Source organism: Acomys russatus, chromosome X (genome assembly GCF_903995435.1).
Source record: "Acomys russatus chromosome X, mAcoRus1.1, whole genome shotgun sequence".
NCBI classification, from domain to species: Eukaryota; Metazoa; Chordata; class Mammalia; order Rodentia; family Muridae; genus Acomys; species Acomys russatus.
The window spans coordinates 87969754-87993329 of record NC_067169.1 but is presented as its reverse complement, the minus strand read 5'-3'; the positions used below and the strand labels follow the sequence as shown (position 1 = coordinate 87993329).

The 23576-nt window shown below is 38.1% G+C and overlaps 1 protein-coding gene across 1 annotated transcript; it reads left to right on the top strand.

The window, feature by feature from the left end:
- The first annotated feature begins 18207 nt into the window (after positions 1 to 18207).
- On the top strand, positions 18208 to 19176 carry LOC127184967 (Y-box-binding protein 1-like). The gene has a single exon (XM_051141448.1). The coding sequence runs from the start codon at positions 18208 to 18210 to the stop codon at positions 19174 to 19176; it is 969 nt and encodes a 322-aa protein (XP_050997405.1).
- The last annotated feature ends 4400 nt before the right edge of the window (positions 19177 to 23576 follow it).

Here is a 23576-nt window from a genome sequence, read left to right as displayed (position 1 = left end):
TATACTCCGTGGGCTCTTCTTCTATATCTGATAATATTAACAATATTTATTTATGAATATTCCAACATCTTCCATTTATTCATTCATTTATTAAGAACCTAGTAAGATCTTAAAGTGAGCTGGGTGGTATGTTACAATCAGCAATGGGTTGAATGCGCCAAGAGTATAGAGTCAAGTGAAGCATTAGAGAAGAGTAAAACTAGGATACACTTCTCCAAGTAAGATATTAAATTCAAACAGTATTGTATCCTACAGAAGGAGTAACCTTTTGTTTGTAGGTATCAAGGGAGCAATTACACCACTGATATTAAAATTAGATTCTGGAAGGTAGAAACAGCCTGTTTAAATGAAGAAAGATTAGACAAAGAAGAAGGTATTTATGCAGAAATGTGAACATAAGTCTTGTTAATTGAGGTAATACAGACACATATAAGACAATAAAGCATCAGTGTGGGCTACTGAAGTAGCAACTGATCTACCTTTAGTTTTCCTTTATTTATATTGTTTTTAGATAAACAAAAATACATAATTTAAAAGCAGACATCGGCAGTCTGCAATTCAGGTTTTATCAAAGCACTTATGTATAGACATAATAAAGTATATACATGAGTATTGGGTCCCCAATAAACTGTGGGTTTCTTATCTTTTTGACATATAAAATATATTTTGGGTTGGTAATGAAAACTTGTGCAGGCTCGCAAATCGAAAATCTGACTCTAGAAAACTTTTAGGAAACAGACATCAATTGAGGGCATCAATGAAACAACATTGGTAATGACACATCTAGAAAAGATTTAAGCAAAGTTCTTAAAGTTTGATTTGGAAAAAATAGAATTTTAGTCTTTTAAATAACATTACTTATTGACTTTACGATTACAAAAATTGTTTTATAGAATTTTATATTTGTTCTTATTACATATTTCCTTTTATTTATATGTATATTCTGAGTAGATACTGGGCCCCTGTGTCTTGAAATGAGATTAATAATTGATTTCAAAAATTTGAGTGATCTGTAAAGTTATTTGTATATTTAGATTGCTATATACGAGCATAAATATGTATCTACTGTATATGAACATAATATCACAAAACATATGAGTGTGTATAGTATAAATTTACATAATTGAATAACAAACTAGTATATTGTATAAGGGAACAATTTACATGATTTTTAAGTCTACTTTTAAACACAGTAATTACCAAAGTATTTTCTTTATAAAAGAATTATATTAAATATATAAAATTATTTTTACATTTGGCTCAATAATGTTCATTGATTGTACAAAGCTAAAATTCATTGTGATATTTCTGTATGTTTATATATTACATATTGATCCATTGCCTTCTCTTCCCATCCTACCATCAATGTTTGCCCTCTTCCTAGTCTTAAATTGTCCCACTTCTATTTTTCTTGTTTTTTACATATATTTTGTTAATTTATTCATATTACATCTAAATTGTTATCCCATCCCTGTATCCTCCCATTCCTCCCTCCTCTCCACTTTTCCCCTACTCCCCTCCTCTATGACTGTGACTGAGGGGGACTTCCTTTTCCTGTATGTGCTCATAGGGTACCAAGTCTCTTCTTGGTAGCCTGCTGTCCTTCCTCTGAGTGCCATCAGGCCTCCTCACGCAGGGGACATGGTCAAATGGATTGAACTAGAAATGATCATAATAAGTGAGTTAACCCAGAAGCAGAAAGAGTCAAATGGTATATACTCACTTATAACGGGACACTCGCCCAAGGGGCATGTCCCATGAAAGTCTTCACTTATCAGGAAAGTGGGACAGAGGGGAGGACATCCTATTGGGACTCTAGATGAGAGAAGCATGAGAGAATGGAGAAATAGAAGGATCCAGAGGGTCCTAGAAACCTACAAGAAGAACATTATGATGGATGGATCTGGGCCCAGGGGTCCTTTACACACACTCTCTCTCTCTCTCTCTCTCTTATCTTTTCATATTTCATTTAAGTACAGGAGTATAGGAAATTCTCAAAATCCTTACTGAAAAACAAAATGATAACAACAACAATACCCACAAAACAACAGTCAGGAAAGACAGGAGGCTTGTACAAGTAAGGCCTAATCTGGTGAGTCACCATGCACGTTATTTGCAGCCCAGTGAAGGAGATCTCTTTTCCATCTGAGAAAGATTTTACCACCAATTTTTTCATTTATTTCTCATATATTACATCACAACCTCAGTTTCCCCTCTCTCATATGCTTTTTTAAAGTTTGTTTTTGTTTTTATGCATTATTTTAATTTTATTTTTTACATATACGTTTATATTATTACACACACATACAATAAACTATATACAATGAGAGGAACCATGAAACAATCAGGAATTATATAAAAGTTACATTCATACTATTTTGGCCATTTGTATTTGATAGCCTTAAGGAAAACATCTTCCCTATCTTGGTGTATCTAAAATTCTTAATGTAAATATATTCTAATTTGAGGTATTATACCCATACAACTCAATTTTAATATAGGTTTACTTCTAATACTTTCAAAGTGCTATTTCAAGCTTATATAAGATTGTTTATTTTTAATTTATTCACTTGACATCCTGATAGTAGCCCCCTTCCTTGTCTCCTCCTGGGCCCATTCTCCCTTCCTTTTCACCCCTCCCCCTTCCTATAGTCCTTAGAAAGGGGGAGCCCTCCTCCCCTACCTTCTGAGCCCAGCCTATTAAGTCACATCAAGACAACCTGCATCCTTTTCCTCTGTGGTCCCACTTATTTATCTCATATACATTTTTCTCTTTTTAAACTTTCTTTTCATTTATTATTATTATTATTTATTTCTTACATATACATTTATATTATCACACATATATACAACTAACTACCTATAGCAAGAAGAACCATGACACAATAAGGAATTATATAAATGTTACATTATTTGGTGTTTTGGCTATTTGTATTTTTCAGCCTTTAAGAAAACACCTTTCCTATCTTGGTGCATCTAGAATTCTGAATGTAAGTCAATGTCTATCCTATCTCACCGTTATAACCAACTGATCTTAATTATAAAACTAAACCATCTGGTCTTCAACCCCATCAGAGACTTGAGAAGGAGTGAAATAGATTACCTGAGTATAACTGAGAGCGCAGGTTTAGTAGCTTTCCAAATGAGAAGATGACAGAGACAGTTTGCTACCTGAATAGTCACCCAAAACTCTCTATAATGTTGGAGCATCATTTTCAGCCTTGTAGCCCAATATATCTGCCACACATATTTGTCGGAAATAAATAACTCCACATCCACAAATCCAAAACACAGAAACAAAACACACACACACACACACACACACACACACACACACACACACACACACACAGACACAGACATGTACATACACTCTACCACCACCAATATCAAAATAAAAGGAACTAACAATCACTGGTCATTAGTATCTCTTAACATCAATGGCCTTAACTCCCCAGTAAAAAGACACAGACTGACAGAATGGATAAAAAAAAAAAAAAAAACAAAAACAGGATTCGTTGTTCTGCTGCATACAAGAAACATACCTTAGCAATTAAGATAGACATTACCTCAGAGTAAAGGGTTGGAAAACTGTATTCCAAGCAAACTGACCCAAGAAGTAAGCTGGAGTAGCTATTATAGTATCTCATAAAATAGACTTTCAACCAAAACTAATCAAACGAGATGGGTAAAGATATTTCATATTCATCAAAGGAAAAATACACCACAATGATGTCTCAACTCATACATATTTTAATGTAGATTCTGCTTATGTAAAAAATATGCTTCCTTCACTGAGTCTGTCTTATTTTTCCCAACATGATGGTAATCAGTTTTACCTAATTTTCCTTCAAATGTTATAATTTCAACTGTTCTTTGTGGATGAATAAAGTTTCATTGTGACTTCGGCAAAATGGTTCAGCAGATATAGGTGCTTGCCACCAAAATCCTGACTACCTGAATTCAATCCCAGGAACCCACAAAGTGGAAGGATAGAGCTGATTATTGGACATTCTCATGTGTGCCAGGACATTCATAAATGTGCACCATATTGTGTGTGTGTATGTGTGTCTGTCTGTCTGTCTATCTGTCTGTGTATAATTAATTATTAAAAAACAAAATGGTATTATGGTAAATACACCATAGTTTATTCATTTATCTTTTGATGGCATCTAGACTAGAATTTTGTTTTGTCTATTTTGAATAGTGCTGTAATAAACATAGATGTACAGATGTCTCTGTAGTAACCTTACTTGTGTTACTCAGGATTGTTATAGTTATGTCATATGATAGACAATTAAATCATTTTCTTTTGAAGAATGTTCATATTAATTTCCATAGTGATTCTACCAGATTATAATTAAATCATTTGGTGTATAAGAATTTTTTGGTGCTCTCCAAATCCTTGGCAGCATTTGCAGTTTGTTTTCTTGATGACTGATATTCTGTATGGAATGAAATAAAATCTTATGTAGTCTTGATTTTTTTAAAAAAAAAAATTACAAAATTTTATTCAAAAGTAGTAATCTTTTAAAAAGCAATATTGTGAATATTAACACCATCTAAGATAAAAAGCTAATGCATAAATTTAACAAAATCTGGACCGTATTACTATAAGGAAAGTTACAAAATACTGACAAAAGAAATTAGAGAATTAATTAATCAATTAGGAAATGGTTTATATTCTTAGACAAGATATTCCTAGATATCTCAGTGTTGCTTAGATATACATTCTTTCAAATGATAGAGATATTCAGTGCATTTAAATCAATATTCCTACAAATCATTTAGTGGTAAGTGATTCTAAATGTTATATAAATAGCCATAATCAGTAGTACAATGTTGACATAAAGAAATATACAAGTGTCATAGAAGTACCATCACCTAGTTTCAAAACTCACTGAAGAGTTGCAGTATTTCAGACAGCATGGAAATTATTTGTTAAAAAAGAAATTCCCAAAATAGAGTCACATAAAAGTAGTCTACTGATTCTGGATCAAAAATAAAAAGGCAAGGTAAAAAAATGAAAATATGTTTTTCTTTATTTTAAATGTTTTTGGGAAAGGTCATGCTTTTACTTTAGCACATGCATAGCCTCTCCCATTGTACAGTGTTGCAGTTCAGAAAATGGGGAACAGGATAGTGGGTGTAGATTAATGCTATTGGGTGTGCTTTAAGGGATTGGAGGAGGGAGTAGTCTCACCTGGTTGTCCCTCATGCCAGCAGGCCTGTGGGAATGCAAGCATAGCTATGAACCAGGAGATGCAGTACACCAGGAACAGGACATTGTTCACTGATCCTGGACTAGCCCAGGGAGGACCCATGAAGGAAATTTAGTTGCTTAATATTAAATGAAAGAAGCTATTTTGAATAGACTACATATTTTAGGGGTACAGTGATATGACAGACAGGAAAAGCAAAATTAAAGACGTAGTATAAATACCTATGATTTCCTAGCGTTACAAGGGGAGGAAGAGATTAAATAGCACAGATGACTTCTGTGCCAGGAAAACTATTTTGTATATCATAATTGAAGTTTGAGGCTTATGCATTTGTACAAAGACATATAGAATGGATACTAACAGTGAACTCTAGTTAAAAACTATGGTGCTATCTCAGAAAAATGGGAACAGGGCTTCCTCAAGACCCAGCTATTCCACTCCTTGGAATATACCCAGAAGATGCTCCAGCACACAACAAGAAAATTTGCTCAACCATGTTCATGGCAGCCTTATTCATAATAGCCAGAACATGGAAACAGCCTAAGTGTCCCTCAGTAGAAGAGTGGATAAAGAAACTGTGGTACATATACACTATGGAATACTACTCAGCTATTAAAAACAAGGAATTCCCGAAAATTGTGGATAAATGGATTGAGCTAGAAATGATCATAATGAGTGAGTTAACCCAGAAGCAGAAAGAATCAAATGGTATATACTCACTTATATCTGCATACTAGCCCAAGGGGCATGTCCCACGAAAGCCTTCACTTACCAGGAAACTGGGACAGAGGGGAGGGCATCCTATTGGGACTCTAAATGAGAGACGCATGGGAGAATAGCAAAATAAAAGGATCCAGAGGGTCCTAGAAATCTACAAGTAGAACAATATGATAGGCAGATTTGGGCCCAGGGGTCCCGCTCAAACTAAGGCACCAGCCAAGGACAATACAGGAGGTAAACTTTAAACCCCTTCCCAGATCTAGCCAATGGTCAGAATATTCTCCACAGTTGAGTGGAGAGTGTGATATGACTTTCTCATGTACTATGGTGCCTCACATTTGACCATGTCCCCTGGAGGGGGAGACCTGGTGACACTCAGAGGAAGGACAGCAGGTAGCCAAGAAGAGACTTGATACCCTATGAGAATATATAGGGGGAGGTAATCCCCCTCAGGAACAGTCATAGGGGAGGGGAATAATGGGAAAATGGGGGGGGAGGAATGGGAGGATACAAGGGATGGGATAAACATTGAGATGTAACAAGAATAAATTAATAAAAATAAAAAAATAAAAATAAAATAAAATAAATAAAAAAATAGAAAAAAACTATGGATCATGACTGATAAATGTGTGAATATGGGTTTCCACTTGGAGCAATTTTATAAGAAAGGCTATAGACTTGAAGAAAATCTCTATATCTTTCACTTGCATTTGCTATAAAGTCAAAGCTCATGGTCAGATAAAGCTGCTGGAGAGATTATTCAGTGACTCAATGTGTTTAATTCACAAACCTTAAGATGGTGACTCACATCCTAGTTCCTACTTAAGACTGCGTTTGGTCCATTGTACCCTTGCACATCCAGCACTGCTGGGAGTGGGCAGAGAAAGGAGGACTTGGCAGAGCAATTTAACTGCTGGCCAAGCAGAGAAACACACAAGCTCCAGCTTCAACAAGACACTGTGCCTCAAAGGAACAAGTAGGAAAGTGATAAATGGGGATGCACAAAGCCCTCCTCCTGCTTCTGTACATTCACAGGGATGCACATTTATATGCATAAATGCCAACACACCAGACACATAGATACCACATAGATGATTAACACACACACATGTACATAACACATACATACAGTCATATACACATATACACAAAGTTAAAGGAAAAATTATTAAAAATTGTGGGGACTTTGAAATGAGAGTCCATGCATTCAGGCAAAATTTACCTTGAGCTAGAAGATGGAGGGATACTGGAAAGGGCAGTGGGATCTCTGTGGGTTTGAGGCCAGTCTGGTCTACAAAGAGAGTTTCAGGACAGCCAAGGCCACACAGAGAAGCCCTATCTTGAAACGACAACAACAACAATAAAAGATAAAAAATTTGGTAGACTTTTAGAGAATGAATATTATAATTGCAATTAATTATTGAGTTAAACTATTTTACCATATAGTCAAATATTTATTGATTATTAACTATGATTATGAATATAAGGCTATATAATTGTTAGGTAATTTAATTGAGGGATTAAAAATCAATTTATATCTAGTTGTCCACATATTGTCTTTTCTCTCATTAAGATATCAAAAACTTTTCTTTCAGAATCCCAACTATCATACCATACAGCTCTTTCTATTCCTGAAGTTCAAATATTTGGCAATATTATTATAATGCGGCTTAAAATCATTTAAGGACAGAGAATTAGAAATGCAAAAAGCTGCCTACCCAAATCATATTTGGGAGAACTATGCTCAATAATGTAAAGAAATCAAGTTTGGCTCTTACTCACACTATATACACAATGAACAATGAACACAAATAGAACAATTGTCTGAACAAAAGAGACAAACTGTAATTTTAAGATTACATTGGTGAAAAATCTTCTGTGAAATTCTTTCGCATATTGATTTCCCTAGTGTGCCACCAAAAGCATAGGCTGCAAAGGGATTAGCAATCTGGTCAGTATCAAATTAAAAGCTGAATAAACCTAAGAGAAGGAGATGTGGTCTTCTGCAGAGAAGAGCACACCAATTAATTTTCCAATGCCAAAAAAGCAGCTCTGAATACCTACAAACAAGTAACCTTATATGGACTCAACAGGTTATATTTAGAAACTACTGTGCATATACAAATACATATGCAATCATAATTAATGAAAAGAAAGGCCATGAATTTGAAGGAAGATAGAGATGGATATAAGGGAGGGCTTGGAGAGATGAAAGTGAAAAAAGAACTGTAATTAGAAATGTAATTAAATTATAATCTGAGCAGTTAATATAAAAGTTGTTTTGCATCAAAAAACAACTACCAATAGTGTAGTAAGTTAATGCATATAATGAAAGAGTATACTCGCCAAACATATCTGATTAAGAAATTAAATCCAGGACAGTTCAGAATGCTCATACCTTACCAATAATATCTCAAAGAAGCCATTTTAAGAACTGGTCATAGAAATAGACATTTCCAAAAGAAAATATAGAAATGGCCAAGAGCACAGGAAGAGTCTTAACATGACTGATCATGAGACATATGCAAATTAATCCATTATGAAATATGATTTGATACTCATTAAAGGGCTATTATATTTTTAAATGCTGGCAAGGTTAAGTATAAACTGGAACCATTGTTCACTGCTAATGGAATCTAAAATGATATGTCTGCTATTGAAAATGTGACTATTTCTCAAAACTTAAAAATTGAAAACATATGTTCCAGAAATTCCCTTTTAAAAAACTGTATCCTGAAAAATTCAAAGTAGGAACAGATATTTGCATATCCTGATGCATTACAGAATTTTCACATTAGCCAAAATGTTGAAATAATAAGTGTCCATTGATGGATTAATAGATAAAGAAATCATCTTATTTATATGCATGCAATCTAATATTCAAAATTAAAAAGAAAAGAAATTCTGACACATACTTACAACATGGTTGAACCTTGAAAATACTATGCTAAGTGAAGTAAACCAGTCCAAAATTAACATGTGAGCACCTGAAAACAAGCCCTCTCACCCTTCCATCCTCCACTCTTCCATACAACTCTCAGTGCTCGACCCAGAGTCTAGTTGCATGCATGGATCCACTGCTGGGCGGAGTCTCTCAGAGGACATCTATTTTGTGCTAATATCCACTTATAAGTGAATATATACCATGTGTATCTTTCCGGTTCTGGGTTACCTCACTCAGGATGAAAGTTTCTAGTTCCATACATTTTTCTCAAATTTCAAGATTTCCTTGTTTTTGATAGCTGAGTAGTATTCCACTGTGTAAATGTACCAGAGTTTCTTTATCCATTCTTCAGTTCAGGGACATATTGGCTTTTTTTTCAGATTCTAGCTATTATTAATAAAGCTGCTATGAACATAGTTGAGCAAATGTCCTTGTTGTATGATGGATCATGCTCAGGAGTGGAGTATCTGGGTCTTTAGGTAGCAGTATTTCTCATTTTCTGAGAAAGTGCCATAGTGATTTCCAAAGTAGTCATACATATTTTCACTCCCACCAGCAATGGAGGAGTGTTCTCCTTTCTCCAGATCTTCGCCAGCATATGCTTTCACCTGAGTTTTTTATTTTAGCTATTCTGATGGGTGTAAGGTGGAATCTCATAGTTATTTTGATTTAAATTTCTCTGATGACTAAAGATGTTGAGCATTTCTTTAACTGTTTCTTGGTCATTCGATATTCCTCTGCTGAGAATTCTGTTTATTTCCGTATCCTATTTTTAATTGGATTTGGTTTGCTGGTGTTTAATTTCTTGAATTCTTTATATACATTGTATATTAACCCTCTGTCAGATGTAGGGTTGGGCGAGATCTTTTCCCAATATGTAGGAGGTCATTATTTTTAATGACAGTGTACTTTGCTTTACAGAAGCTTTCCAGTTTCATGAGGTTGCACTTATTAATTGTTCATCTTAATACCTGAGCTGTTGGTGTACTGTCAGGAAATCATCTCCTGTGCCAATTAATTCAAGCTTCTCCCCCACTTTTTCTTCTAACAGTTTTAGTGCATCTGGTTTTATGTTGAGGTCTTTAGTCCATTTGGACTGTGGTTTATCCAGGGTGATAAATATAGATCTATTTGCACTTTTTCTACATGTAGCCATCCAGTTACACTAGCACCATTTGTTGAAGATGCTATATATTTTCCATTGTATGGATTTCACTTCTTTGTCAACAATCAAGTGTCCACATGTGTGTGGGTTTATTTCTGGGTCTGTGATTGGATTCCACTGATCAATCAGCCTATTTCATGCTGTATTTATTGCTGTTGTTCCATAGTACAGGTTGAGATCCAGGATGGAGATTCTTCCAGAAGATCTTTTATTGTTCAGATTTGTTTTATCTATTCTGGGCTTTTTGTTTTTCCATGTGAAGTTTAGAATTGATTTTCAAGATTTGTAAAGGATTCTGTAGGATTTTTCTTTTGTTTTTGTTTCTGTTGTATTGGAGATAGGATTTCTTTGTGTAGCCCTGGCTTTCCCAGACTATCTTTGTAGACCAGACTGGCCTTGAAATCACAGAGATCCACCTGTCTGTTGTTCCCAAGTGCTGGGATTAAAGACATGTGCTACTATGCCTGGCTTTTTGTAGGAATTTTGATGGGTACTGCATTGAATCTGTAGATTGCTTTTGGTAAGATGGCTATTTTTACTATGTTGATCCTCTGAATCCATGAGCATGGGATATCTCTCCATCTTCTGATATCTTGTTCAATTTCTTTAGCTACTTGAAGTTTTTTTTTCATACAAGTGTTTCAATTTCTTGGTTAGCGTTACACCAAGATACTTCATATTATTTGTGGCTATTGGGATGAATGTACTTTCCTTAATTTCTTTCTCAGCCAAGTTGTCATTTGTTTACAGGAGGGCTATTGAATCTTTTAGTTGATTTTGTATATAGCCACTTACTGAAGGTGTTTATCAGCTGTAGGAGTTCCTTGGTAGAATTTTTGGGGTCACTAATATATACTATCATATCATCTGCAAATAGTAATAATTTAACTTCTTCCTTTCCAATTTGTATCCCCTTGAACTCCTTTAGTCTTCTTATTGCTCTAACAAGGACTTTAAGTACTATACTGAAGAGCTACACAAAAAATAGATGGCCTTGTCTTGTCCCTGACTTCAGTGGAATTGATTTAAGTTTCTCTCCATTTACTTTGTCATTGGATATTGGTTTGCTGTATATTGCCTTTATTATGTTTAGGTATATGCCTTGTATCCCTGATCTCTCCAAGTCTTTAAAAATGAATGGATATTGGGTTTTGCCAAATGTTTTATGGCATCTAAGGAGATGATCGTGAGGGTTTTTCCCTTTCAGTTTGTTTATATGATGTATTGCATTGATGGATTTCTGTATATTGAACTTCCCCTGCATGCCTGGGATAAACACTACTTCGTCATGGTCTATGATATTTTTTATGTTTCTTGGATTTGGTTTGAGTATTTTGCTGAGTATTTTTGCATCTATGATCATAAGAGAAATTGATCTGAAATTCTCTTTTTTTGTTGGGTCTTTGTGTGGCTTAGGTATCAAGGTAACTGTGAACACATAGAAAGGTTTTTCTAATGGTCCTTCTGATTCTATTTTGTGAAATAGTTTGGAGAGAATTGGTATTAAGTCTTCTTTGAAGTTCTGATAGAATTCTTCGCTGAATCCATCTTGGCCCTGGGCTTTTTGTTGTTGTTTTTGTTTTGTTTTGTTGTTGTTTTTGTTTGTTTGTTTGTTTGGGATTTTTTTATGACTGCCTCTCTTTCCTTAGGAGTTATAGGACTATTTAAATCTGTTTACCTGCTCTTGACTCAATTTTGGTAGTTGGTACCTATCAAGAAAACTGTCCATTTTATTCTGATTTTCAAGTTTTATGGCATATAGATTTTTGAAGTAAGCCCTAATGATTCTTTGGATTTCCCCAGTGTCTGTCATTAGGTTTCCCTTTTCACTTATGATTTTGTTAATTTGAATACTCTTCCTCTGCCTTTTAGTTAATTTGCCTAAGGGTTTGTCTACCATGTTGGTTTTCTCAAAGAACCATCTCTTGGTTTAATTGGTTCTTTGAGTTGTTCTCTTTGTTTCTGACTTACTGATTTCTGCCCTGAGTTTGATGATTTCCAGCTATCTACTCCTCTTTGGTGTGTCTGTTTCTTTTTGTTCTAGAGCTTTCAGGTGAGCTGTTAAGTTTCTAGTATGGGATCTCTGCAATTTCTTTATAAAGGCAACTAGTGCTATGAACTTTCTTCTTAGAATTGCTTTCATTGTGTCCTATAAGTTTGGATATGTTGTGCCTTCACTATCATTGATTTCTAGAAGTTTTAAATTGTTTTTATTTCATCCCTCACCCAGATGTCAGTAGATCAGTTTCCATGAGCTGGTAGGCTTTCTGTTCTTTCTATTGTTGTTGTGTTCCAGCTTTAATCCATGGTGGTCTGGTAAAATGCAAGGAATTCTTTCAACCTTCTTGTATATGTTGAGGTTTGTTTTGTGACCAAGTACATGGTAAATTTTGCAGGAGGGTCTTTGAAGTGCCAAGAATATATATATATATATATATATATATATATATATATATATATATATATATATATATATATAAAAATAATGGTTTGGGTGAAATGTTCTGTTGATATTAACTAGGTCCATTCAATTCATGACATCTATTAGTTTCTTTATTTCTACATTTAGTTTATGTCTTGATGATCTGTCTACTGTGGAGTGTTGAAATCTCCCTCTATTAATGTGTGGAGCCTGATGTGTGATTTAAATTTTAGTAATGTTTCTTTTATGACTGTGGATTGTTTTCCGGTATTTGGAGCATACATGTTCAGAATTGAGACATCATCTTGGTGTATTTTTCCTTTGATGAGTATAAAGTATCCTTCCCCATATCTTTTGATTAGTTGTGGTTGGACGTCTGTTGTATTAGATACTAGAATGGCTACTCCATCTTGCTTCCTGGGTCCATTTGCTTGGAATACCTTTTTCCAGCCCTTTACTGGATGTTTATCCAGTAATGTCTGTCTTTATTTCTGAGATGTGTTTCTAATATGCAGCAGACTGATGGTTCCTGCTTTCCCATCCATTCTGTCAGCCTGTGTCTCTTTATTGGGTAGTTAGACTATTGATGTTGTGAGATATTAATGACCAGTGATTGTTGGTTCCTATTTTTTTATGTTGGTTAGTGGTAGAATGTGTGTATGAGTTTCATTTCTTATGGTTTTGTGAATGTGGGATTATATATGTCCTTTGTTTTCCTGGGTTAAGCTATCCTCTTTGGGTTGGAGTTTTCCTTCTAGTATCTTTTATAGGGCTTGATTTTTGGCTAGGTAGTGTTTAAACTTGGTTTTGCTGTCAATTATATTGTTTTCTCCATCTATGGTGATTGAAAGTTTTGCTGGGTTTAGTAGTCTGGGTTGGCATCTGTGGTCTCTTAGTGTCTGCATGACATCTGTCCAGGCCCTTCTGGCTTTTATATTCTCTGTTGATAAGTCAGGTATAATTCTAATAAGTTTGCCTAATATGTGACTTGTTCTTTTTCTCTTGCAGCTCTTAATTTTCTTTCTTTGTTGTGTATGTTTACTGTTTTGATTATTATGTGGTTGGAGGATTTTCTTTTCTGAGCCAATCCACTTGGAGTTCAGTAGGCTTCTTGTACGTTTATGGACATTTGTTTTTTATGATGGGGAAGTTTTCTTCTATGATTTTGTTGAAAATATTTTCTGGTCATTGGAGCTAAGAGTCTCGTTTTTCTTCTATTCTTATTATTCTTAAGTTTGGTCTTTTCATATTGTCCCCAATTTATTGGACATTCTCTGTTAGGAGCTTTATAGATTCAACATTTTCTATGACTGTTGTATCGATTTCTTCAGTCATATCTTCTATCCCTGCTATTTTTTCTTCCATCTCTTGTACTTTGTTGGTGATGCTTGTGTCTGTAGATCCTGTCCTCTTTTCTAGATTTTCTATTTCCAGGATTGTGTCACATTGTGTTTACTTCATTGCTTCTATCTCCATTTTTAGGACTTCAAACCTTTTATTGATTTACTACTCCCTTTGACTGTATTTTCTTATCTTTCACTAATTTCTATAAGCGATATGTTCAATTCTTTCATCTCTTTGTGTATTCCTGTTCTAGTTTGAGAGATTTATTTTCCTCCTTTAAGGCCTCTATCATTTTTGTAACCACAGATTTGAATCCTTTCTCCTGTGCTTCAGATGTAATAGTACCTCCAGCGTTTGTTGTGGTGGCCTGACTGTTGGTTTCTGTTGGTAGCAAATGGTCCTGGTAGCTGTTACTTGTGTTCTCACTCTGACTTCATGGTGATATATCTGCTGTTAGCTGGTTTGGTGGTCTGTGATAGAGAGTTTGGTGGAAGGTATAGACAATTGGGATTTGGTCCCATACCCTACTTACTTCTACAGAGATGATTGTCTCTTTTCTCGCTCTTTATGACCCAGGGATGTCAAACGCATCTGTTTAGTTCACTATCTCTATTGGCTCCCTGATTGTGTACCAGGTAAGCTGAGGAGCAGGTGGAAAGGGATCGAAGCTCAGAGCTGCTCCGGGACAGCTTGCCTCTAGCAGTCAGAGGGCAATGTGTGACCCTGGTGTGTTAGCAGACCACAGTTCCCTCTGACCACATGAGGTCAGAGATTGCACTCAGGCTAAGCCTGCTGTTGCCAGTCTCTGGTGCATGCTACTGCCTGGCTGGACCAGAGAACTTTCTATGAATTAGTCTGGGGATCTGAGGTCAGATCAGCTTGTTTGCTAGGCTGTGCAGTCTCCAGTGAAACAGCAGGCACAGATGCTGGCCTTTCCATAGCACACAGTTCCTTCTGGGCCCAGGAGTTCAGAGATTGCACTCAGGTCAGGCGTGCTGCCTCAAGTCCCTGGGGGTGCACCCACGCATGTTGAGATCATGGAAGCTTCTGTGGGTTGGCCTGGGGATCTGAGGTCAGATCAACTTGTTTTCTAGGCTATGTGATCTCCAGTGGGCCATCAATGGCAGATGCTGGAGTTTCCACAGCACACAGCACCATCTGGGCCCCAGAGGTCAGAAATTACACTCTCACAAGGCCTGCTGTGGCTACACCCTAGAGTGGGTTGACTTTCCCTGCATGGTCTCAGGGAGTTTTCTGTGGATTCTCTGGGTAGCTTAAGGCCAGACCCGCCCATTCTCTGCACAGTTTGTACCCCATCTCACCTGGGGATCAACAACACTGGTGTTCTGTGTTTTTCTGATCTGTCCTTAGGTGGCTGTACAGTCACTGCTATCCCGCTGTTCAAACAAGGTTTGTGTTCTGATCATCATCTTGGATCCACCAACACATTCATTGTCTTAATATGTATCCATATCTCTCCCTAAGTCTTTTCCCTCCTCTCCCTTTACATGCATACACATAAAAATATATCAGGTATTAAATAATATCATTCTTCATACTATTGTGTTAACTGCTCTTTCATGTCAATAGGCCACCATTTTCGTGGTTTGGAGATTTCATTCTATTGGTAGAGTGCTTGCCTAAGTGGCCCAAAGCCCTGATTTTATCCCCAGCACTGTATAGAGCCAGCCATAATGGCACATCCCTGTAATCCCAGCCCTCCAGAGGTGAAAGCAGGGGGAATAAGACATTCAGAAAGTCATCCTGGGCTACATAGTGAGTTGAAGGCCAACCTCAGATGTGAGACCCTGTCTTAACAACACCACTTTGTTCTATACTCTCACGCCTTGTACCACTATGCTACACACCCATCAGCTTTCAGTAAGTTTCTATAAATCCTGTCATTAGAGCAATTTAGGTCCATATTGCAGGCACTAGTCTGTTATCACAGCACTTGGGAGTCAGAGGCAGGCAGATCTGTGACTTTGTTGACAACCTGGCCTACGCAGAGATGTCCAGGACAGCCATAAGAACAGAGGCTGGGACAATGAGATTGTGTGAATGCATAGATACTCCAATCTATACTTCTTGAGATCCCACCCCTTTTCTCTGACTCTCTGTCTTTCTCTGCATCTCTGTTTCTGTCTCTGTTTCTCTCTCTCTTAAATAGGAGTAAAACCACTCCTATTACAAAACAGGCCTATTCAGCTGCTCTTCTCAAATCCTGGAAACCAAGGAGTTATGAGAGTCTCACAGGGATGCAGGAGTGCACAAGGGCCATGCAAGTCATGTGACGATGGCTGTTAATGCCCAAGGTATCAGAACATCAGACCCACAACTTCCATCTCCTCTTCCTGGAGAGACCATGAGCTCTCTGGGGGGCAGGATTGGGAGGCCTGAATCATTCTTCCATTTATTATTTGAAATGTGTTGTTTGTCATATGATAGTTACACTTACTCATGGAGGATTACTGTGCTTCGATATATATAATCAGATATGTAATGATCAAATCAAGGCAGTTAGTATTGCCATCGACTCAGGTTTTAGTACACCTACATGCTGGGAACCTTTAAACTCTACTCTCCATCTGCTGCTTCTTTCTCAACCATACAAATAGCTCAGCATCTGTCTGTTGTAGGCAGAGGCCTTGAATGTGGAGAGCAGAGGAGCACATCACAGTGTGTACCACAGGGAGGGAGAGGGTACTGTAACACTAGCATTGGTTAAAAAATGAATAAATGTTTCATTCATTCATTCATTTAATTGATATTTATTGAGTAAGCATCTACTTCATAAATCTACTAGGCTCTAAACTCTCTCTTTCTCTGTCTCTCTCTCTGTCTCTCTCTCTTTCACACACACACACACACACACACACACACACACACAAATCATCCCCATTCTTATTAAAATCTGAGCTTTTTAATATTTATTTATTCATATTTGCTTTTTCTAAACAAGGTTTCTCTATATACTAGCCCTGGCTGTTCTGGACTCATTTGGCAGACCAGGCTGGCCTTGAACTTATTAGAGATCTGCTTGTTTGCCTCCCAAGTGCTGGGATTAAAGATATGTACCACCATACCCTGTTCCAGGCTTTGTTAAAAATTTATTTATTTTTATTTATGTGTGTGATTCTTTACTTGCATGTATGTCTGTGTGAGAATGACAGATTATAGAGTTACAGACAGTTGTGAGCTGCCATGTAGGTGCTGAGAATTGAACCCAGGTCCTCTGTAAAAGCAGAACCTAATTTATTTGTCTATGCAAATCTTTATTCTCTAATTATCTTAGATATCTTATATGCACAACCATGTTTTCTACAAGTGGTACATGATGGTATTGTTTCTTCCTTACAAAGGATTTAGGGTTTTGTTTTCCTCCTGTCACTCTACCAGCTACTATTTTCAATCAAATGGTAACCAAGGGTAGGATGTTTCCATAGCCTAGTGCTCACTAAGCTTGTCTAACAATGATGTAACCAAGGGAATCCATGTCCAGTTCTGAATTTCATGAGTGAGCAATTAAGTATGCTTCCTCCATGATTTTTCTTTTTTTAAAATTTTTTAAATTTTTTATCTTTTTTTTTAATTAATTTATTCTTGTTACATTTCAAAGTTTATCCCATCCCTTGTATCCTCCCATTCCCCCCCCCATTTTCCCATTATTCCCCTCCCCTATGACTGTTTTTCTGACAGATCATCATTTATCATAATTTTAAAAGATCCCTGTCCTTCTTTATCCTCCTATCAAAGAACATAATTGGGGCAATAAGGAGTTTATGAGTTTTTTTAAGCATCTGCATCACTCACTTCCCCTAATTTATTAACTAAGGTATAACTTCCATAATAGTTTTTTTTATTTGTTTGTGTGTTTCTGTTTTTCCAGACAGGCTATCTCTGTGTATCTTTGGCTGTCCTGGGTTGACTCTTTGGACCAGGCTGGCCTCAAGAGACTCACAGAGATCTGTCTGCCTCTGTCTCCCAAGTGGTGGAATTAAAGGTGTGTACCACCACGGCCTGGCAAAAGAGACCCCTAATAGTATTCATAGCAAGGACAGCAGGCACCCTCACCTTGTTTATGACATGAATGGAAATGATTCTAGAACTTCATCTGAATTCTATTTAGAACTTTGCTCTGTATCCAGGAGCTTTATGTCTATGTCTGTAGACTGGTGGATGTCTCTTCTCAACTTACCTTCATTTCCGTCTGTGAGAGTCGGAGTTGCAACATCAAGTTGCCATTCTCGAGTTAGTTCAATTGGTAGTGGAAAGCAAGAGCGAGCCACAGAGAGTCCTGAGGGCCCCATGGCCCTGTTGGCCTAGTCAACATCAGACCCTGGAGGAGCTTTGGCCTTTACCGCAGGCCGCAGTCACCATCACCTGAACCATGGGCAGAAAGGCCAAGACCAAGACTCTGCCCTCTACCCCCACTGCCGCCCTCAGTGCAGCAGCCACCAAGCCCAGCTCCAAGGGGAGCGGCACAGACAGTGGAGGCACAGGGGATGCCACATCAGAGGCGCCCGCCCTCCAGGACAAGAAGAAGGTCATCCAGACCAAGGTTTTGGGAACAGTAAAATGGTTCAATCTAAAGAACGGATACGGTTTCATCACAAGGAATGACACCGGGGAAGACCTATTTGTGCACCATAGGGCCATAAAGAAGAACCACCCCAGGAAGCCCTTTCACGGTGTAGGAGATGGAGAGACTGTGGAGTTTGATATTGTTGAAGGAGACAGGGGCGCGGAGGCAGCAAATGTTACAGGCCCTGGAGGAATCGCTGTTCAAGGCAGTAAATATGTGGCAGACCGGAACACACGCTGTGCAGATCAGAGGGGTCCTCCACGCCATCGCCATCAAAACTACCAGAACAGCCAAAGTGAGGAAAAGCGTGAGGGAGCGGAAAGCTCTACTGAAGACCAGGCTCCACAGCGCTGGCCATTTCCTGAGCAAGAGTTCCCACTTTTCTCCATGCGGAGACGCTATATGCGTCAACGACAGTATTCTAGCCGGCCTGTACAAGGAAAAGCGATGGAGGGTGCTTACAACCAGAGTACACGACGAGAGCAAGGCAGACCAGTGAGACCAAGTATGTATCAGGCCTTCAGACCACGATTCTGCAGGGGCCCTCCTCGCCAAAGACAGCCTAGCGAGGACCACAAGGAAGAGGACAAGGAACATCAAGGATCCTCTGAGACCGAAGGTCAGCAGCCACCTCAAGGTCGGCGTGGCCGCAACTTCACTTACAGATGCAGCCACCCGATCCGTAAACCACAAGATGGCAAAGAGACAAAGGCAGCAGATCCACCAGCTGACAATCCGCAGGCTCCCCAGGCTGAGCAGGGCGGGGCTGACTAAATGGAGGCTAATCATCCGGTTTGGTCATCCAACAATGAAAAGTGAAAATGATTTTCTAGCCATTAAAAAAAAAAAAAAAAAAAAAAAAAAAAAAAAACAATGATTAGAGCTTAAGACCTTAAACATGCCTGCTTTTGCGAGTTGACCTCTACAACTATCTGCATCGGGTTATTATTTCTCATAACGATGTCCCGGTTTTGTAATGACAAGCACACTCTTTTTTAAAGACCTGTTTTTTCTCAATACAACTTTAGTGGTGTTTAAATTGTTAAATATCCTGTCAAGTTCAGATTTTTAAGGACTTTAATTTGTAATACATTTTACAAGTTTACTTTTAAAAAGTCAATGCACTGCTATCACTTGTTAATAAAGGTCTTAAATATATATAAAGTTGTTATTCTCAGTTATTTGAAACAAATTCTGAAAAGCCATGCTAGAACTCCATGCCACACTCTGCTTACCCCCAAATCAGAAGCAGAGAGGGGAGGAAGGGAGGGAGTGAGGGAAGGAGTGAGGGAAAGAGGGAGGGAAGGAATGGGGGAAGGGGAGAGGGAGGGGGAGGGAGAGACAGAGAACATCCTGAGGGTCTTACTGTGTTTTCCAGGCTAATCTCAGTTCCTGAGCTGAAGCAATCGCCCAGCCTCAGCCATGTGATTTCTGGGATAATACAAGTGCACCACCACTCCTGCTTGAGACCACTGTCTTCTTTCTTTGGTTGTGCAAGGCAGGATTCTGTGATACAGCTCTGCCTGTCTTTGAGCTCCTGACTTTCCTGCTTCTACCTCCTGGGTGCTGGGATTACAGAGATGTGCAGGATCATGCCTGGTTCTGAGACCATCACAACAATTGCCTTTTAAAAAAATCTTTATTATTACTATAATGTATTCACATTGCATCATGGTTGTAACAGGCCCCCCCTACCCCCTGCTCTTATCTTACAGTTCTCACCCTCCCTCCCTTTTCCATTTTGTTCCCCTCCCCATGACCTTTGGCAGGTGGGGTCCTCTTCCCCCATTGTCTGATCATAGCCAATCGGGTCTCATCTGGATAGCTTGCACCCCCTTCCTCTGTGTTTGAAAGGACCCCTCCCCTAAGGGACAGTGATAAAGTTGAAGGCACCCGACTTCTTCTCAGAGGAAGTGCTCTGTGCACCTACCCACCATGTGGAGAATGAGCTGTCCATTGGCTACATCTGATCAGGGGTCAAGGTCCTCTGCCTGCAATGTTCTTGATTCATGCCTCAGTTTACGCAGGCCCTACTGAGTACAGATATGCCAGCCTTGGAAATCTCCTTGTGGAGCTATTAACAACTCTTGCTGCCACGTCTTTCCTTCCCCCCAACTCTTCCATACAGTTCACAGCTGATCACCCAGACTCTGGCTGCATGTCCCAGTATCTGTTCCTATCCCCCACTAGGTGGAATCTCTCAGAGAACATCTCTGTTGGGCTAATATCCACCTATAAGTGAGTATATACCATGTGTATCTGGGTCTGGGTTACCTCGCTTACGAAGATCATTTCTAGTTCCGTCCACTTGCCTGCATATTTCAAGATTTCTTTGTTTTTGATAGCTGATAGTATTCCATTGCGCAAATGTACCAGAGTTTGTTTTTCAACTCTTTAGTTCAGGGACATCTAGGTTGTTCCCAGATTCTGACTATTACGAATAAAGATGCTACGAACATAATTGAGCAAGTGTCTTTGTATGATGGAGGATCTTTCAGATATATGCCCAGGGAGTGATACAGCTGGTTCCTCAGGTGGCACTATTGCCAATTGTCTGAGAAAGCACAATATTGATTTCTAAAGTATTTGTACAAGTTTACACTCCCATCAGCAATGGAGGAGTGTTCCCCTGTCTCTGCATCCTCGCCAGCATGTACTCTCACTTGAGTTTTTGATCTTAGCCATATGGATACATGTAAGATAGAATCTCAGGGTCATTTTGGTTTGCATTTCCCTGATGATTAAGAATGTTGAGTATGGTCTCAGAGGAAGAATAGCTGGTTACCAAGAAGAGACTTGATACCCTATGAGCATATACAGGGGAAGGAAATCCCCCTCAGGAACAGTCATAGGGGAGGGGAGTAAGGGGAAACTGAGAGGGAGGGAAGAATGGGAGGATACAAGGGATGGGATAACCATTGAGATGTAACAAGAATAAATTAATAAAAAATTTAAAAAAAGAATGTTGAGTATTTCTTTAAGTGTTTATCAGCCATTTGATACTCCTCTGTTGAGAATTCTCTGCTTAGCTCTGTACTCAATTTTTTAATTGGATTATTTGTTTAATTTCTGGAGTTCTTTATGTATTCTGGATACTAGCCCTTTGTCAGATGTAGGATTGATGAAGATCATTTCTCAGTGTGTAGGCTCTTACAGAAGCTTTTCAGTTTCACGAGGTCCCATTTATTAATTGCTGAACTTAGGGCCTAGGCTGACAGGTCTGGACCCAGGGGGCCCTGCACAAACCAATGCACCAACCAAGGACAATGCAAGCAAAGGAGCAACCCCTGTTCAGGGGTAGCCAATGGACAGCTCATTATCCATATGGGGAAGGAGTGGAGTGTTGGGACTGCTTCTGACAAGATCTCTGGGGCCTGCTATTTGATCACTGCCCCTTAGCAGAGAGGCCCTGTGCTAGGTAACACAGAAGAAGGGGATGCAGACTACCCAGATGAGACCCCATAGGCTTTGATAAGCCTATTTGATAATCAATTAATTGATGTGTACTCTTTCCTGTTGGATACTTTTTCTCCCACCCTCAGCATCCCTTAGTGTCTACGGTTGAGATCTATTGAGAGTCCCCCCTTTCATATTACCATATCTTTATGAGTAGAGCTTTACTGACATTTATAAGAGATAACATCTCAAAGGATTAGGAAAAGCCTGGTTTTGGGGTTTTGTTCGATAGTTTATTGCTTTTAAGGAGAGCACTATCAGCCTAGGTGAGGAAATTTCATTTAAATGATCTATGTAGTACAGACTTATATGTATTGTATATAATTAGTAATAAGTAATATAATTCCTTGTGACATATTCAGACTGCCTTATTGTTACTTTACCTTCTCTTTCCTTCTTCTGTGTTAATATCCTCCTCCCCCTTTTATCCCTTCAAATCCCTTGTGTCTTGCTATTCTATTGGCCTGTTGCCCCTCACTATTCCTTTATTACTCTCCTGGTTTCTCCAGGTTATATAGTCACACTGAAAATAATCCACTTGTTTCAGTGCTTAGTGTAGTCAGATATTTACAGGCAGAATGTAGAAAGCTAGAGAGTGGGAATCACAGTTTAATAGCTACAGGGTATCATTTTGTTATACTGGAAACATCCGAGTGAGAAATACATATTCTAAGTTTGATTTGACAACAGTAAATTTAAACCTCCATACCCTGTAAGAATGGGCAGTCAGTTATGTTTCATCATTTCCTACAAATGGAACATCCTAGTACACGGTGTTAATACTGGGAAAGGGACAGAAGAGTTGAGCTATAAGGAAATTCCTCACGCTCTTTCTGTTTTTCTATACCCAGAACTAGTTGAACAATAAACCCTATGTGTATTTTGAAAAGTATATATGCATAGGAATGTTCTTACTGTTTTAACTGGCATCACCTTTCCCTACATCAGGATTCTTCTGACATGCTAGCACATGATGAGCTTGTCTCTGGCCCCAGGCCATACAATTTGGTGGCCAGTAATGGTGAATGAAATACACATCTTAGATCAAGGACAGAAAGACTACCGTATGATAACTGCTTTGATGTCTTTTCCTTTTTCTTCCTGTATTTCTTTTTCTTGCTATATTTTTCTATAAAATTGCAAGTGAATTTGTTGCTGTCTAGATTATAGCTTTATATTCTACCTCAGATATTTATTTGGGGATTGACCAATTCTAATGCTAGAAAATTAATGCCTACAAATTTAATTGTTCTTTTGGTACAGATGGGTGCTACGATGATTTTATTTTTATTATGAAACTTCACACTAAATTACATGGTTTTTGATAATTTATAGTCCCGCCAGTGTTAAGAAAGGTTTTCCTTTTTTTTCTACACCTTCATCAACATATTGTCATCATTTATTTTATTAAAGGTAGAGATTTTGACTAGAGTAAAACTGAATCTTGAAGTACTTTTAGTTTTCCTTTCTCTGATACTTAAAGATGTTGAAACCTTATCCTGGTCTACAAAGAGTGTCCAGGACAGCTAAGGCTACACAGGAAACCCTGTTCAAAAATAAATTGAAAACTGTACCCTTTCTCTCATCTCTCATCTCATCAAATCTCTCTCTCTCTCTCTCTCTCTCTCTCCCTCCCTCCCTCCTTCCCTTTCTCCTTCCCTTCCTTTCTTCCTTCCTTCCTTCCTTCCTTCTTTCCTTTCTTTTTGGTTTACAAGACA